This window comes from Pseudopodoces humilis, chromosome 10 (genome assembly GCF_049639895.1).
Source record: "Pseudopodoces humilis isolate 2021_Gansu_Grassland_sample_001 chromosome 10, ASM4963989v1, whole genome shotgun sequence".
Classification (NCBI taxonomy): domain Eukaryota; kingdom Metazoa; phylum Chordata; class Aves; order Passeriformes; family Paridae; genus Pseudopodoces; species Pseudopodoces humilis.
In genome coordinates this window covers 17,899,867-17,918,147 of record NC_142209.1, presented here as the reverse complement: position 1 = coordinate 17,918,147, position 18,281 = coordinate 17,899,867, and the positions used below count along the sequence as shown (strand labels likewise).

General features: G+C 36.1%; 1 protein-coding gene across 4 annotated transcripts in view; it reads left to right on the top strand.

Annotated features, from left to right (window-relative positions):
• The window catches only part of PRKACB (protein kinase cAMP-activated catalytic subunit beta), a 67,137-nt gene extending 48,856 nt beyond the window's left edge, over positions 1-18,281 (top strand). For all 4 annotated transcript variants that reach the window (XM_014250757.2, XM_005521023.2, XM_014250760.2 and 1 more), the window contains exons 3-10: positions 838-966; positions 4,348-4,446; positions 5,416-5,498; positions 6,029-6,155; positions 8,309-8,404; positions 9,918-10,040; positions 12,080-12,244; positions 15,862-18,281. In XM_014250757.2, coding sequence (XP_014106232.1) covers positions 838-966; positions 4,348-4,446; positions 5,416-5,498; positions 6,029-6,155; positions 8,309-8,404; positions 9,918-10,040; positions 12,080-12,244; positions 15,862-15,987 — 948 coding nt within the window. In that variant the 3' untranslated portion in view covers positions 15,988-18,281. The remainder of the gene's footprint in view (positions 1-837; positions 967-4,347; positions 4,447-5,415; positions 5,499-6,028; positions 6,156-8,308; positions 8,405-9,917; positions 10,041-12,079; positions 12,245-15,861) is intronic.

Here is an 18,281-nt window from a genome sequence, read left to right as displayed (position 1 = left end):
TAATGCAATTTGTAAAGGAGTTGCAGGTTTTTTTAATGCCAGTTTGGTCACTTTTCATTGAAGTTTATCAACAAAAGATTCTCAGGTCTTCTCCAGATCTGAGCTGATGAAATGCTCCCACTGAACAACATTTTCTCTTATGAGAATGATGTTCACAATCAATATGACAAGACTCAAAATCTATTGACATGTTTTTAGTTGGCTTTTTTTAATAACCAGAAGCATTGGCACATGTGCAATTTACCACGTTAATCGTTTCCTCCGTGATAGTAAGTGGAATTAAGCATATTAAGACTACTGCATAGGGCTTGGGAACAGGTTAAGGAGCTTGTTAGAGAGAAATCTTGTAAAATTTGGGATTTTGGGGAACGTTGATTCTTGTTCTAAAGCAATATTTGAGATGCTGTGGCAATGAATGTCTGAGAAAATGTGCTCAGGGATGTGCTCTTCAGACAACTCTCATGTAGAACTGTCTCAAGAGCTTGGCATTTTTTGCATGTTCTAATATTCTTGTTCATGAAGCACGAAGGGATTATTTATCTGCATATTATATTCATGATCTGTTTACTGCTAGATGTTCCCTACTAAACATGTATGGATAGCAGTACGGACAAATTAGAGAAATGTTGATATAGTTCAGTTAAGTCTTCTGCTATAATGAGTGCAATGTAAAATCTCTTTTCAAAACTTGACAGGTATCAAATTATAACAGTATAGTTGGCTATAGTTATCTTTGTTAAATGTAATATTACTCAACTGTTTTCATAACTGAATTCATCCAGTTAAAATTGTCTTTGGTATTAGTTTGTAAATAATGTGATTATATCCTATGTATAGAATACTGCTGGCCTAGATGATTTTGAGCGGCAAAAAACCCTTGGAACAGGATCATTTGGGAGAGTAATGATGGTGAAACATAAATCCACAGAACAGTATTATGCTATGAAGATACTGGACAAACAGAAGGTTGGTATAATTTATAGTGGGTTTTGTGATACAGAAGAGTTTGATGTGGATGATCTGGTAGCTGTGGCTGAACTGAGTTGCACATACTGTGCTTTTTCTTATCACACTTGGATACCAGTGATAATTTAAATGCTTTATTTTCTGTTCTAGCCAGTAGGTTCTGTTGTTGGGATTGTGCAGACTTTGTACAATGGCCAGTAACATTAACAACAGGCTAAAGAGGCTCTAAGTAGCCTCTAAGTACAAGGCATTAATACAATGTTATTGGATAAATTCTTTGCTTAGATTTTGTAAGGTGGCCTGTATATTCTTTGGCAAAAGCAAAATATAGTGCTATGGTTCAAATAAACAAATAAACTTTTGCAGGATAGTTCAAAACTACCTAGATCAGAAATTTATTACTCTTAGATTAAGTAATGTCATTTGATAAAATTCAAATTTTAAATTGTATAGTATAGAATTACAGAATGTGAAGAAGTATTTTAACAGAATTTATCAATACAAGTAGTTTTTAATGGTTTTGACAAGTTTTTCAAAGTACATTATTTAGATTAGTAGATTCCAAAATTCTCAGTGTAAGAGCTGTTCTCATTTTGTAATACACTATACATAATTTTGGTGCTGTATAACAAAGATCATATTAAGACAATATTAATCTGGCAAAGAGAACTTAATAATCAGCAACTAACAAACTCAAAGTCAGCGTTGCCTCAGTGTGGACTTCTGCATTTAGGCATTATTACATTTCTGAGTAATTTTATGTAATGGAACTATGGCAGTGACATAGTCAAACTGTTTTGCCTGAGTTTCAGTTCCAGTATTCTTTACATGTGATTGAGGTCTTGGACCTTGAATAGTGGGTCATTTAATGAAGGACTGCTTTATAATGGTCTGACAAACAAAAACTTTTGACATCTTTTTGTGTCAAATCTGACATGATTTTTTTTTCCTTAGGAAAGCTCTATTTTACTTTATACGTACTTAGGAAAGATCAATTTTTTGCATCTAATGCATTCTCCTAGAATAATGGTGTCTAACTTGTATCTTAAAAAAAATCCAATTAAGTTAATATTACATTCCAGCATAGTACAAATAAAGACAGCCCTGCCATTTCCACCCATGTGGAAATATACCTCAGCATTACCACAGCATGGCTGGTGGCACCCTGCAGGCAGAGCATCCCAGTGCTGCACAAGGAGCCCACTACCAAATTTCCGATTTTCAGCTTTTTTTACTTTGAACCATTTTTTGTGAATGGCTGAGTTTTCATCACTGGAGGAGTTTAGGAAATAACATCTTACTTCAGAAAGCTGCCATAAAAATACTAAATTTTTTTTTGAAAAAAAGTTAATTTGTTGCTACATCTCAGAATTGGAAAGTTATCTGGAAAAAGCAAAAAGGTCACATTTTTAACAATTGCAGTGGACATGCAGTAAATGATTCACAGGATTATAAAGACATTTGCATCCACACATCAGTCTTCTGTTCATAAATTAGCTAGTTTTGTCTATAATAAGAAGTCTTGATGTGTTCCTTTATGAAATACCTGCTTTTTCAACTTAGCATAATTATTTATTTATGTATTCTATTAGAAATATATTAATGTATAGAAATATATTAGTAGCTTCCATTAATTGTTAAAAAAATAGGAGATGGTTTGGTGAGAACACGTTTGTATCTCTTTGTTTATGACAGAAAACATACAGATGTCTGAAATTAGACAATGGACAGGCTGCCTATAATTTTTCATTTCATTTTACTTGGAAAAAGGGAAAGCATCCAGTGTATGTCTTTGTTGTCCCATCTCATGCTTGTTTCATGAAACATGAAAAAAAATGTAATAGATGTTGATGCAGCCAGTAGTTTTCTGTGTAGGGATGTTATTCCTTTGTCTGCCTTGAGTTGGGAAGGCTGTAACAAGCCATGGCTTGCCTAGTTTAATTATATAATTGCTTTTGGAAAGAAAAAAATCATGAACAAGAGCTTGGACACAAACAAGTTGTGAGAATGGAGAATCTGCCATTCCCAGACACCATTTGGTATATGGGAAGCTGACACTGCCCTGAGCCTGAGCTTAGTGTGAACAAAGCTGTGTCTGAAGCCCCAGCTGGACATTCTGAAGTGTTAAACAGCAACTTCAGCCTGGGCTATTGCTCCATCCCCCTCCAGTACCTCACTGGGAGGAGATGCAGGAGGAACAGGGGGTGAAGTCTGGTCTGGCATTGCAGCTGAACACCTCACAGACAAGAGCCTTGGCTTTCTTGCTTGGATGAACAAAATCATTCCAGCACCCCAGCTTTTTAGGGATGAAGGAGACACTTCCTACAAATGAGTTGATTTGAGCAAAACTTTATTTGCACACTAAAGATCTGGAATTCTAAGGAGGCGTAATGTTTTTAATCGTTATTTCCTCTGTATGATGTTTATTTCAAAACATTAGTGAGTCTTTTATAGGGACTACCTTTTGCATCTAAATTTAAATACAATTTCAGTCAGGGTTGGAATATCTTGATTATCTCTTATTTATAGCAGTTAGATTTAATTTCCAAACATAAAAACAACCTTGTTTTGATCACTCTTGTATGTTTTCTTCTCTTTTCCTATGGAGCAAGGAAAAAAACCTAAATTGGAAATCATGCCATTCTGAAAATGGGTTATAGATAAATTGTGCAATAAGGATTAAATAAAATGGATAGCATTCATTATGCAATGTTGGGGTCTAACACAAGGAAACCAATTATTAATTGCTGAGAAAGAACAGTGATCAGAAACCTGCCACTTGCTGCTTTGTTAGCAGCCTAACATTTTAATGGATTACAAGAAGTAACTTATTCATAAAAATGGAGATTTTGAATTTGTATTTTCCTTGGTTATATCACTAATATGTGAGCTGTATAACATAAGTCTTATGTATAACATAAGCCCATTTACTTCTGTTCACAAGTAACAAAATTCATAATTTAGTGTTTAATTATTTAATTAATTAATGTCCCACGGTTTCCTGCCTTTCTTAGCAAAGGGTCCAAAGATCAAATGGATTTTATTGAAGTGCTGAGGAAGTATGGCAACCTAAGTATGGTAAACCTAAGCAATTCATGGAAAATGCAGAGAGGTTTTCCTTACTGACTCTTACACTCAGCAAGTAGGAAGAAACAATATTTGTAGAGTTGTCTGCCAACCATATTACACAAGTGTTACTCTTTAAAATGTTATTAGACTTTTTAATCCTTTCTTGGTTCTGCTATTGTACTAGGAATCCATAAGGGTTTTCATTTTTTGTAAAGTTACAAGCTTGCTTTCAACTTATTGTTTAACGCTAAAAAGTTTATCAAGAACTATAAAATATCAGACTTAAACTGAAGATTGTTTTTTCTCTCCTAGGTCGTCAAACTGAAGCAGATAGAACACACACTGAATGAGAAGAGGATATTACAAGCAGTGAACTTCCCTTTCCTTGTTAAACTGGAGTATTCTTTTAAGGTAGTCATTACTTTCAAAGTAGTTGTTGGGTTTCAGGGAAGTGCATGCTTACACTTCAGATATTAAAATACATAACTTTTATTGTACAATAGTTCAAGTATTTTTGTTTTCAAAGATGCTTCATTTGGCACTGTTGCCAGGGCTTGAGTAGGAGTGGAGTGCACTCGTGTACACTTCATATATCCAGTTAATCAGGTAATGATTGAAAGGATATCTCCAAATAAAAAAAGAAAATGAAATTAAATTAAACTCCTCAGAGTTTTCTCTTCTCTTGGATGGAAACTAGATTTTGTACAACAAGGGAGCTTTTAGGCATCATTTTATCTTGGAGATATACCAAAGCGTGTCTTTTTATACCAATATACAGAATGGTAAATTTGTAATTGTTCTGCATATCTTTTTGCTTGAGATTTATACCTGAGGCAAGTCTTAATGACAGCTTTAACCATGAGGAAGGAACTTTGAGCTTAGCTTCTAATTTCATGACAGTACATATTAGTTAGTCTGTAAAGAAATTGAGAAGCTTTCTAGTTTATAGAGTGAGATGTGATTTTTTTTTTTAATTTTAAATGAGTAGGCATGTTCTGCCTAAATCGTTTGAGGTTTGGGGCAGGGGCTGTGGAGACAATACCTCAAGCTGTCAGTTTCAAACATTGAAGAGTTCAAGGTCTTGACTTGTAGTAGGCATCTTACCCTCACTCCATCAGGTCTCTTACACACCAGTCTGTGTTTGAACCTCACTAATTATCTTTATTCAGATCTGCTTTAAAAGGGATTTCTTGAAATAGATGCTGGTTCTTTTGCAGTTTTTCAAGAATTTCTACAGATGTTGCTATATATTTGTCAATGTCATTGGATGGCTACAGTTTTTCATTTCCATTCATTAAAAAAATGTACTCCACATGGGAGTTGCTATGGCATGCCTAATGTGTATTTGTATGTGTATACTTGTCTCCTTAATTTCCTTAGGACAATTCTAATTTATACATGGTAATGGAGTATGTTCCTGGTGGAGAAATGTTTTCACATCTAAGAAGAATCGGAAGGTTCAGGTAAGAGTATTGAAGACACTGTTCCTTTAGAAAGGCTTAATTTGATGATTTGGGAAGAGGGTTTTATGAAACTTGTTAGCATAGAAGAAAAAATTCTGAAGGATTAAGTGCATTTACTTTACCTCTCATTTAGTGGACTTAAATTAGTCCACTAAATTATTAATTTTTAAGTAATTATTAAATTATTTTTCATTGAGTAAATACTGGCATTTGTGATCTGTACATGGTAGAATCTTGGAATTCCTATGTATATTGTCACTGAAATTCATGGTAGTTTCTAAAAGTAAAATTTGAAGTCAAAGCTCTGCACTGTGGGATAAGTACATCTTGATTTGCATATGTATTTTAGCTGCAAGACTTAAATTTACAGAATGCATGTGTCAATTCTGAAAATGTTTGCTTTTACTTTTTCTTGTTGCACCATTAAAGAACCAGTTAAAAGATACTTAATATGTCTACCCCTGACAGGTGGTTGTTTTGGTACCGTAGCGTAGCATTGGGGTGCTTAATATTCTTTTAATTCTTCACAGTGAACCACATGCACGGTTTTATGCAGCTCAGATAGTGCTAACATTTGAGTACCTCCATTCATTAGACCTCATCTACAGAGATCTAAAGCCTGAAAATCTTTTAATTGATCAACAAGGATACATCCAGGTATGATATTCTTTATATATATAGGGAGTGAAGTTTTGTCTTGCAGTGTAGATTTAGGTAATGTGAGAAAATGTGTTTACAATAAATGGTCTATTAGCATGTTTGTGTGGAGCATTCAAATGCCCTACTGTCTAGTAATGGTTAAAACCCTTGGGTTGTACTTCCTCTGACTAAAATTAAGTGCACTCAGTAGAGCTGTCTGCAGTTGAGCCAGTTGTCAGGATTTCCCTTGGGGTCTGTGGTGAGAAGTAGGTGATTACATGGTTCTGTTCATCTGACCTATTTTATACATCTGCCCTAGAACAAGATGAAAGGTGCCCTAAAATGTCTGTTTCTCTGCACTGTCTGTATAAGTAGTTTAGGAAAACCAGCTCAGGTATTAATCCTGACATGACAGTACTTAATGTCCATTAGGTGTATCCCACCCTTGGAGAGTCCTAGCCTTCCCAGCATAGCTGGAGTGGGAGCTGAGTTGAGATCAGCACTGCAGTGCTCAAGTGACAGCTTTGGTTTTACAACAGCCTCTCGTGGCACCTTCTCATCTTCCTCTTAGCTCTGATGTTTTTAGCTAAATGGCAAATGGGAAGGCAGAGTGCAGCAACAAGCACTCTGCAAGGCTGTGCAGTCCTTAAAAGGAAGTTCTTCCCTCATTGTGTCACCTTTTGTCACAGCAGAATCTAAACAAGAAAATACATAATAAAAATGTTTGTGAGAAGTGTAAAGGATTCATATCTTACCTTGTTTATAAGTGTAAAGTATTTTTGCATAGAGTGTAAGGTAACACTGTAGGGAGAAGAGCTCCTTTAACGTAGCTGTGGAGCACCATTAAGGTACAGCTGGTTTGCTCCATTTACTGTGACCGGCTTATTCCACCACTGCCAGCTCTCACTGTGCAACAGTATGTTTTTGTGATGGTGGCAGAGGGAGGTTTGAGTTCATATGTTGATGCTGCAGCTCCAGCTTCATTTTCTTTTTGCATTTTAAAGCCATTATGGTTTTTCCTGTGTCTGCAGTGTAATCTTCTCACATAGACTGATGTGCATTCCAAAACACAGAAACTGTTCTTTGCTGATGAAGCAGGTCTCTCCAGTCAGCATGTCACCCACTCCATTCAGTTTCAGCTGCTGATGCTGTTGTTTCTGCCAAAAATTAAGAAAAGCTGCCTTGGTAGTTTGGAGTTCGGCTTCTTTAGTTGTGGCATTAATGTACAGCAACATCAGCACGAGTTATTGTATAATTAGCAGCGATTCTCATTTGGAACAGAATATTTTCTTAAGGAATGGGTTGAAATTGAAACCAAGAAGGAGGAAACAGAAGAAACAAGCATAGACTTGGTAGCTTGAAATTGCTCCCAGAATTTCACATGTAATTACCTGGGTTCTGTATGTATTCCACAATATGGTCCAGGAAAAAACAAAAACAGTATGATATTGCTTGCAGAGTTCTGAAAACTTACTGTAGAAAACATGACAAGTGAAATGAAGAATTTATATGTCCAAGTACTTGCCATTTGTGAATAGAATGATTGTTAAATTTTCCCCCCAGACCTCAAATAAACAAACTTGACTCTGTGGTGCTTTCAAAGATACTCAGAATCAGCAGTTACTGGATGACCTCTTCTACGTCATCTTATTCCCACACTAATTTTACATATGACCTTTATACACTTAAGAAATAACATTCTAAATTTACAAGACTGGGGGATATATTGACCCTCCTTTGTGATTCATTTATTTGTTTAACTAAAGGAAACTAAAGGAAAAGATAAATATCTTGTTTATATTCTTCAAATTTCCAGCATTACAAACACTCTCATGTTAAAAAGTATAACTATTTACTGTAATTGCAGTACCTGTGAAAGATTAATAAGCCATAGTTTCCACTGATTTTTAAATTATAAATAGAAGCTGATGTCAGGGTGATAATACATATTTTGTGTTCTGTATTAATTTTATCATGAGACCTATTTATCTGACTTAGAAGTACCAGGAGGACTCACTAATGAAGGTTCATCTGACTATATGATACCACGTGATTTGAGAAATAAATTTTTCCCCTGTAAAAAAAGGCTTTCCAAAATATTTCTAAAGTACTTAATTTTAAATGTCTTTGTAGCAATGCACTTACAGTCAGTTTATTTCTTCTGATGGCAGGTCACGGACTTTGGCTTTGCAAAAAGAGTAAAAGGCAGAACTTGGACGTTATGTGGGACTCCAGAATACCTGGCACCTGAAATAATTCTCAGCAAGGTACTTTGTCTTGTTACTCAGCCTTGCATTTGATGTAGTTAAAACTTCTGACCCAATTATCAGGCTCTGAGGGATAAACAATTGCTGATGCTTCCCAAAATTAAATCTTGACTAGTCAATTCTTTACAAATGACACAAAATTAAGTCATTGCATTGTAAATATTAATTTAGTATGCCAAAACTTACATCATATAAGGAATTTTCACTTAACTGTACCAAACTTTCTGCATGCTTGCCACATAACTTGTGAGGGGCAAAGAGATTTTAAAAACCTGTAATTAGGTTATTTAACTAACATCCCTATCAGAACAAGAGATCTGAGTGATTACATTCTGAAGTGTTAACACACTAGAACAAGAACTCCAAAGGTAACAAGAACTGCGGATGGGATGAATCAGTAGTTATTACATAACTAGTTGCAGAGCTTCAGGTCTAAGGCAGTTGATATCAAATCAAGCATGACAATCCACTGTTTTATACCTAAAGTTCATGCAGTCTGAGCTGACTGTAGATCTGTTTGTCTACTACTTGCACTAAGTGTTCCATCTTTAAAAAAGTATTATTCATCCTACAGCTCTTTAACTGTAGCACTGTATGTTTTGCAAATGGAAAATATAGAACTGCTTACACTATAAAGAAATCATAGTTCATAATGTTAAATTACACATTTAACATGTGCTTTAATTAAATACCCTCTGCAGATTGTCAAAAATGAACAAAAAATACTTCTGTTTAGGGAAAAAAATATTTGTTTGCATGGTTTTTTTCCCCTGTGCAGCTAAAACAGCAAAAGAAATTGCAATGCATCTACTACAATGTCTTCAAAATAGATTTTCCTGAAAGTGTGAGTCTGAGCCCTGAGCTTTGTAAAAAATCACAGAGAACATATATGAAATGGATGGGTTTGGCAGTTTCTTTGTCTTTCATAACATTGAATAGGACTTACTAATGATTTAAGGTTCAAGCTTTTAAAATCAGATCATAAATTACTCTAACAGCTAATTAACTGAACTTTAAAGCTCTTGTAGCTGATTAACTACATATGAAACTGAATGTTCCAAAATGTGGATAATCAAAGAAAATGGTGACAGTGTACAATACAGCATGTATTGTTATATATGTTGTTAGAATGAAATTTCCCTAAGCTTTGAAGACTTATCAGTCTGTAACAAGATTGTTTTGATTTCAAATGAATGAATAGGTTGTGCCCATTTCTGTCATTTAGGGAGTCTTGTAATAGGAGTGTAAAGAAATCCCTGACACTCAGCACAGGAATGTGTGCAAAATGCTTTATTTCCATCACTGTTTCACTGTCATCTCTGTCTTAGGTTTTAACTGTATTGCTGCTGGAATCTGTGAGTGCCAGTTTGGTTGGAGTCAGGTTATAAGTTCTGCATAAAACAAGCAATAATGTATTTGCTTTCTTTGTATTCTATAAATATATAGACATATACTGAAAATCTTAACCTGTGTTAGAAACTGTACTAACAGTGCCATTTTTCATTTTATTCAGGGTTACAACAAGGCAGTGGATTGGTGGGCATTAGGAGTGTTAATCTATGAAATGGCAGCTGGATATCCCCCATTCTTTGCAGATCAGCCCATTCAAATTTACGAGAAGATTGTGTCTGGAAAGGTGAGTTAAGGCTATAAAGGTGTTTTCACAAATGCAGTTGTTTCTATAGAACCTGGTTTTTGGTGGAGAAGATACAGGATTCACTGGCCACTAGACAGTGAGCAATTTAAAAAGGACATAGGAGAAGTTTGTAAGGTACATTTCATAAGTACAAGCATTGTTACTTGAAAATCAAAAGTTATAAAAATCTGTTCCCTGCCTTCAAATTTAAAATGCAAGTTACTAAATTTACAGACATTTTGGTATTCTATTCTTTTATGCTTGGATTAAAGTGATCCAACGACTATTAACAACTTAACTGTGTGCTTAATTTGCCTAGCTGTTTTCTATAATTTTTTTGCCATTTTTGAGAAGCCCTGAGCAGTTTCCATCATTCCCCATAGGTCTCTTTACTTCCACAGTCTTACAGCTAGACATGACTAACATTCTGTTTGGTTTTCATTGTTATATAAATTTTTTGAAAAGTGTTTCCAATGTTTCTCTTATTTTTCATTAATACTGCTTCGTGTGCTGGATAGCACCAAAATGTAGTCATTCTGTTGTTTCTCCTGCCAGACAGTGTTGATTCTTTGTGCTCACTTAATTTGTTAGAGTTGTTCTCTTCCTTGCCCCTACATAGACACACACAGTGCTGCATCTCAGGTGCCTCTGTAATTCTAATCGAGGGCAGTACCTCAGTAGGCCTCTGGTGCACTGCACTGAGCTTGATTCTTAATAAAGAAGGTGGTTGGTGGTTGCTCTTTAAAAGGTTTTAATTTTGTGAACCTTCAGGTGTGTCCATGAATATATGGGAATTAATTTGCAAAGACATATTTTAAAGAAATCCTTTTCTTCTAAACTGAAAACAAAATGTTGGGCATTTTTTGTGGTTTTATCTAATTGGCTTGACATCTGTAAAAGGTCATCTACCTTTTTTACTGAGTCCATGGATGGACTACAGCAGAAACATCACTGGACATCAACTCTGGAAACTGTAATTCAGTCCTCAGCTAGCATTTCTTTATAACCTGGGGTCTTTCATTTATTCTACCTCATTTGCTTAGTTCTCTACTTAAAAATTTGAGTTAATATTTCCTTACTTCTCAGTGGTCTAGGTATTATAGTCATTAAACCTGTGAATTTCTCATAATCTACAGTAGAACTATATTGATAGGTAAACTGAAGCAGGGTCCTTGATAATTTGACATCTTGATTTTTTGAAATGTTTTTATGTCAAGTTATTTCATGATCTGTATTTATATCATAACTGATCAGCTCAATATTGGAGTGTCAAACACTGAGACTATGAGGATGACAAATACAGCTTTCTGCCTGTTCTTTTCCCCTTCCTTCCCTCTGCCATCTCAAATGGTGTCAGTAGATCATTTATTAGCAAAACCCATTGTAATTACATCCCACGAACCATCTTCAAATATCCTTTAGCCAGGTTTGAATGAATTGCAAGTCACTAGTGTGCTATCTTCAAATAGTGCTGTTATGTAAGGCTTCTGATGTTGGTGCATTTAGTTATCAGAAACAGATTGCGGTACAGCATAAAGTTCCAGATTGACTTTTCATATATGATTGCTGAAGTACAGTTATTTCAGAGCAATCTATGTATTTATATGCTGTGTATATGCTATATACTATGTCTCCTCTTTGTCTGTGTATATATATATATTTATATTTATATATAAAATAGAATCTAAAAATTTATACCAAGAAAATAGCTGAGAAAGTCTTGAGATGATTTGTTGTTAAAACACCAAGATAAGCATAGCTTTTAGATCACAGTTATATTAAATTAATATCTTGCCCCCTAGAAACTTCCAGTTCAAGAAACAGTAGATGGGCAATGTAATGCTACTGATAAAGACTTTGTGAAACAGAAATACATGTGCAACAATAATCATCCCTTCATGCATTCCTGCTTGGTTTGGTTTTAGAAGAAAGATAGAAAATTGCCCCAGTGTTTCCCTTTGTATGAAGTTGTTTGCCCTCACAGGGGAAAGAATCAAATTTGTATCATGTTTTTTAATGTTGAGGATGTATCATTTTAGGTGAGGTTCCCATCACACTTCAGTTCAGACCTAAAGGATCTTCTAAGAAATTTACTCCAGGTAGATTTGACCAAACGATATGGAAATCTCAAGAATGGTGTAAATGACATAAAGAATCACAAGTGGTTTGCAACTACAGATTGGATTGCCATTTATCAGAGAAAGGTAAGACCCTTTCTGATAAAAACTATTCCAGGTCTTAAAGGGATTGAATTAAAATTTCTAATTATTGTGTTTATTTTTTATTTCCTAGATATGTGACTTTAAATTGAGAAAGGGTGAAAGTACTTTAATCTTTTAAGATTCTAAAGGATATGTATTGATTGAATTATGTTTGTTTCTTCTGGGTATTCTGGACCTCTGTATACGTTCACGTTCCCTTTAACACACATGTCGTGCCTTAGTCTATTTCTGGATTATCTCAGGATGAGGCATCTCCTGCCTCTCTCACTTTTTTTTAACCCCTGCTATAGTGGCATCTATAAATACTCCTCCACAGCAGAAATGAATTTGTTTTCCTTTCCAGGCAGCTCTTAGCACTCAGACTGTGCTTCAGTGTGGAGAATCTCAAGCAAAGCTAAAGCTCTTCTTTTTTCTCCTAAAGCAACCTGCTGCCTCTGTAAAAAAAGCTAGAGATAAGCAATAATATTTAAAGAAATTGGTTTGAATTTGAAATGCTAACAGTCTGACTATAGAGGCATGAACTCACTGCTGTTAGAGCGGTATTTTAAGGGCCAAACCTAAATACTAACAATAGTTTATAAAAAGAAACTGGTTGTTTGGCTACACAAACTGACAGTACAGTTGTTGAATTATTCACTAATGTATTAATTACTAGAAGACAGGGTACAATTAATGCATCCTATATTCCTTGCATTAAGTATAGATATTTTTAAGAAAATATTCCCCATTGTGGAATTCTAATTATCTGTTCTTCACTTTCTTAATGCCTCATTGTAAGGCAGATTTATATGCACTGAGATTCATTTGCCAGTACTCTGTTTGGGAACACCCAGGCCCCATAATATTAACAGTGTTTTAATACTGTGCTAAATATTCTTAGCATCGCTAGTGTACTGCTGTAGTGAATTACTTTCACAGAAATAAGAAATATTTTTAAATGTTAAGAAATAGTAGAGTCAGAATAGCTATTACTAGATTTAAAGGGTTGTGAAAACTGATGCCAAGTTAAGTTTGAAGCTTCTAATTATAAAGAATAAATACTGTAATACTGAGGGTCTGAAACAACAGCGTGGATTGTAGTAACATTCCAGTAGTCACAGAAATGCAGCAATAAACCTTAGGCTTATACTGGTTTTTCACAGTGGCTGTTACCACAGCATGTATTCTCCTGAGTAAATGTAGTGTTCCTTAGCAGCTAATGTCATGTGAATGAATTTATTTTTTTTTTTTTTAATGCTATAGTCATAAGTAAACCAGTCAGTTACTTAATATTTTGGATACAGAATCACAAAATATGCTGAGCTGGAAGGGACTCACAAGGATCATCAAATCCAATTCTGGGCCCTGCACAGGACACCCCAGGAGTCTAACCATGTTCCTGAGAGCGTTTTCCAAACTTCTTGAACTTTTGTCAGGCTGGTGCTGTTCCAGTGCCCAGCCCCCTCTGGGTGAAGAAACTTCTGATATCCAACCTAAACCTCCCAACTCAGGTTCAGGCCATTCCCTCAGGTCCTGTCACCACAGAGCAGAGATCGGTGCCTGCCGCTCCCCTTCCCCTCCCGAGGAAGTTGTGACTGCAGTGAGCTCTGCCCTCAGTCTCCTCCAGGCTGAACAGACCCAGGACCCTCAGCCCCTCCTCACATGGCTTCCCCTCAAGGCCTTTGACCACCTTTGTTGCCCTCATCTGGACACTCTCTAACAGTTTAATGTCTTTCTTACATTATAGCACCCAAACTGCCCCCAGCACTTGAGGTGAGGCAGCCCCAGAGCAGAGCAGGACAATCCCCTCCCTTGCCCGGCTGGCCATGCTGTTCCTGATATCCCCAGGACACAGCTGTCCCTGCTGGCTGCCAGGGCACTGCTGGCTCAACTTGCCATCAACCAGGGCCTCCAGGTTCCTTCCCAAAGCTGCTCTCCAGCCTCTCGTCCCTCAGTCTGTCCCTACATCCAGGGTAGCATCATCCCGGGTGCAGAATCCAATGCTGAATTTCATACACTTCCTGATTGCCCAGTCCTCAAATTTGACAGTCTCTCTGCAGGGCCTCCCTGCCCTCCACAGAGTCAAAAGCTCCTCCCAGTTTTCTGTCATCTATGAACTTACTTAGTATCCCTTCCACTTCTGTGTCCAAATAATTTATGAAGATGTTCAAGAGCACAGGGCCAAGGATTGAGCCCTACAAAACCCTACTAGTGACAGGTCACCAGTCTTATGTCATCCTGTCACCTTTTGTGCCCCACCTGTGAGCCAATTACTCACCCATTGCATGATATACCATCTAGTCTTCCTTTCTTTGTGTATTTCCATATTTATTAACACACTGCCTGATAAAATGTTTGTACTTAGGGCCAAACAGGTATTTCCACTAAAAAACAGTGTTATCTCCTGCAGTCTCTTTTTAGCAATTTCCATAGTGAAGATAATAGGAAAAGGTATGACGTATCTTATTGGAAAGTGTTCTAAAGTTCAAGCAATAAATGAGATATTTTCTGTGCTCTGAGTTTTGTTGTAAGAGGGTAACTAAAAATCAGTTTAAGAAGAGACAGAATTCATATTATGGTGATGTGTGGCTTTGTAGGCTAGGTATGTACACAGGCTGTGTGTTCACTCAGGCTAAATCACTGAAACACAGCTAAATGACTGAAACACGTATCTTATTTTTAGAATAAAACACATGCACATGATAATTGCACACACAAATGCACAAGTTACTGTTATGTCTTGGCAGTGTATAATGGTATTGCCCACAGCCTGGAGTTTAATTTGTGTTAGTCTGTGCTGTACCTCTTTAATTTACTGATCTACACACGACACACCCCCACCATCAGCAATCTACCTGGGGGCACAGTGTGGTGTGATCCTCCGCCTCAGCTGGAACTGTGCCTGCCCTGTTTCATTGCCTCCCCACCATTCTGCCTCTGGCACACTTACTCCTTGAGTTGTTTGGGAGAGAGATACTTATCTGATTACTTTGTGTTTCCAGGTTTAAATTTGCACTACCTGCATAGTTTTGTTGTAATTCTGCTTACCTTACAGTACAGTCTTTGAGGGACTCTTTCAAGTCATTGTTTGTGTCTCATTGTGGCCTAGTTTGGAGGAGGCTTTCACTTCTCACTTAGGTCCTAGGAGGAATGTCATAAGAGATGCAGAACAAATTCTTTTCCACCTGTATTAGGTTAGTTTTTATTTTGAAATAGAAGATTGTTATTAAGTAGGAGGGAGAGACATTCCAAACTTTCCTAAGATTTTTGTATAGTGGTGGTGGCAATCAATGTACTCCATGTCCTGTGCTAAGGAGCTGGAAGGAGCAGGTTCACTTATGCAAGGAGAGGACTAATCTTTGTTTTGAGGTGGAAGTAATTTTTTAATGATGTCTGTCAGCAAGAGATTACTCTTTTTCAATTTAGATTCACACATCTAAGCCTGTGCCTTCTTAGGTTAGTTTTGTTTATGTGCCACAGCTTAAACCTGTAATACCTGATTTCTTGGCACGACCTGAGAAGTAATGGAAGTATTGCTGTGCTCATTATTACAGTGTTAAATCTATTGGTATTTGGCCAATAACATTTTATGTGCCTTTTTGTGTCTCTTACCAATACAGGTAGAAGCTCCATTCATACCAAAGTGCAGAGGTCCTGGAGATACCAGCAACTTTGATGACTATGAAGAAGAAGATATTCGTGCTTCTCTAACAGAAAAATGTGCAAAAGAATTTGCTGATTTTTAGTAGGAGTAAGAGGACAAGATGACATCAGGGCTCACATTGGGATCTTTGCACTCTATTAACAGATGAGGTGGAGCTGAGACCATCATATGTCAAAACAGTTACCTAGTTACTTCATTCCACAAAGCTGACTGAGGTCTTTATTGCCATCTTCCATGTGTGCAGTTTGCACCAACCCTTCTAACTAGGCACAATTAAGCAAGCACTGTTTGTGCAGTAACACAGAATAATAGACCACTTTCCTACTTAACTTTGGTTTCTGTCGTTCTTTGTTTCTGTGTATTGTTCATTTTCCCCCTTTGAAATGAAGTAGTTTTTTACCCAAGAATGCTCCATTTTATTTTGAATAATGTATTATTTGTGTGAGTGAAATGGAAGGTGTTGCGGCTAGTGTGATTTAGACTGAAGTGAAAGATAAATGTTGCTTCTAGTCTGTGCCAGCCAATAATTCATGTCTGTCCTGTGTCTGATGCTACAATTTATAATAATTTTTTAGTAGCTCAGACTAAACCTAGCCAACATTTTTAGCATTTTTGAAGGTAGTATTTATCGCCATATAAATGTCTGCTAAATTAACTTAAAAACATTTCTTCCTGGAGGCTGACCAAAATTCAGTAGAATCAATTGGATGGCTTAAGTAGGGGACAGTAGCTAGACCCCGTGCCTTGGTTTTCTACATCCCTGCAGTTTTTGTCACTGCCTTCTTCCTTTGTATTTCCCACCTAGGCAGTAGGCAAGTTGCCATAACCAGACTGTACCATGGAAAGCTTACAGTCTCATGAGAGGGAGTAATTCCATCTGGTCTGGATTTTGGACCATATTAAACCAAGTCAACTTACCAGCATTTCAGTTGGCAGGTGTGAAATGGCTTGTTTAAGATCAAGAACCCTAAACTCTTATAGGAAGTTTTGGTCAGTACTGTAGAGAATTCATTTTGATTCACTTTTTCTTCTTTTATTTTTTTTTCCTTAATTTTTTAAAAGTAGCCAGTGTTTTGGCTTCCAAAGTATTCCTTGCTTCAAGCCTTTTTTGATTAAAAAAGGCATTCATTAGAATAAAAACCATCATGCCACAAAAAGCAAAACACGCTCTGCCATTAGCTATGAAAAACAAATGGTTTAGCAAATGCAAAATAATGTTCTAGATGCATCGCTGGATGAACACGGTTATTTTTTGTTAGCTGTTAAGAATAAGAGGTTATTGCCAAGTTTTTATTCTGGTATACTATATTAGTAAACTGAGGATGGAGTACTGCTACAATCATTTTCTTTTTAATTACAGCACTTCATTCATGAAGAAAAGATCAAGTTTAAAAACTGCAACAGCTGAGTTTATTTTAGTTGCGTTGTGTCTTCATTTCTAACCTACTTTCTTTCAATCAATCAGAATGTATGGTCACACAGATACAAGTATTTGGGTTTAATTATGTTTTGTATACTCTCACCAACTGACTTAAAAGGTATTGCTACCATGTGCTAGCTTTGGGCACTTTTACACATTTATTTCAATGTTAATAATCAGCGGCTCAGCACTTTTTTTCGGGGTTGCTTTTAAACTTATTCATAGTAGTTTTATTTGTACACTTGGTTCTGGCTGTCTCAGTGACCTGTCTTAAACAGCACATCTAAAAGTTAAAACTAGACTCATGTTTTATGATAAATTTACATGCATACAAGGATGAATTGTTTTTTTAAAGAAATGAGCTATAATGATACCTAGCCATTGGATTTGTTTCAATGCCAGTGGAAATAAACAGCTGGCAGTCCTTCCTTTTAATCTGTGCGACGCTCCTAAAAGAAAGGCCTTTGTAAACATTTTACAAAAGAGTATGAAACATACCACCCAATGTTCTGTCTGTTTAGGTTGTTGAGCATTTTTGCACAACGTCATTAGGAGGCTGACACTGAATGCAGTCTTTGTCCACCCATATTTACATACATGCAAGAAAAGTATAAGATACTTTGCTGTAGCAAATTTTATGTAACAAAGATATATCGTCACATTAATAAATTTAAAGAAATCCTTTGTATGAAAATGTTAAAATCTTTTGTATTTCATTTAGACCAAGGACATGCTGCTGTATGCTAGCTGTATGCGATAAATTCTACAGTAACTTTGTTGTCGTTTATGAACTTTAAAAGATTTTAATAAATGTTGGAGATCACAATTTGATTCTGTTATGATTTTAATTTTTAATCATTACATTTCTAGTTCTAGAAAGGTTCAGATATTTTTCTGTTCTGTAAAATACTGTAATCATTCATCTTGCGTGTACAATAAGACAAAAGTCTAGGAAA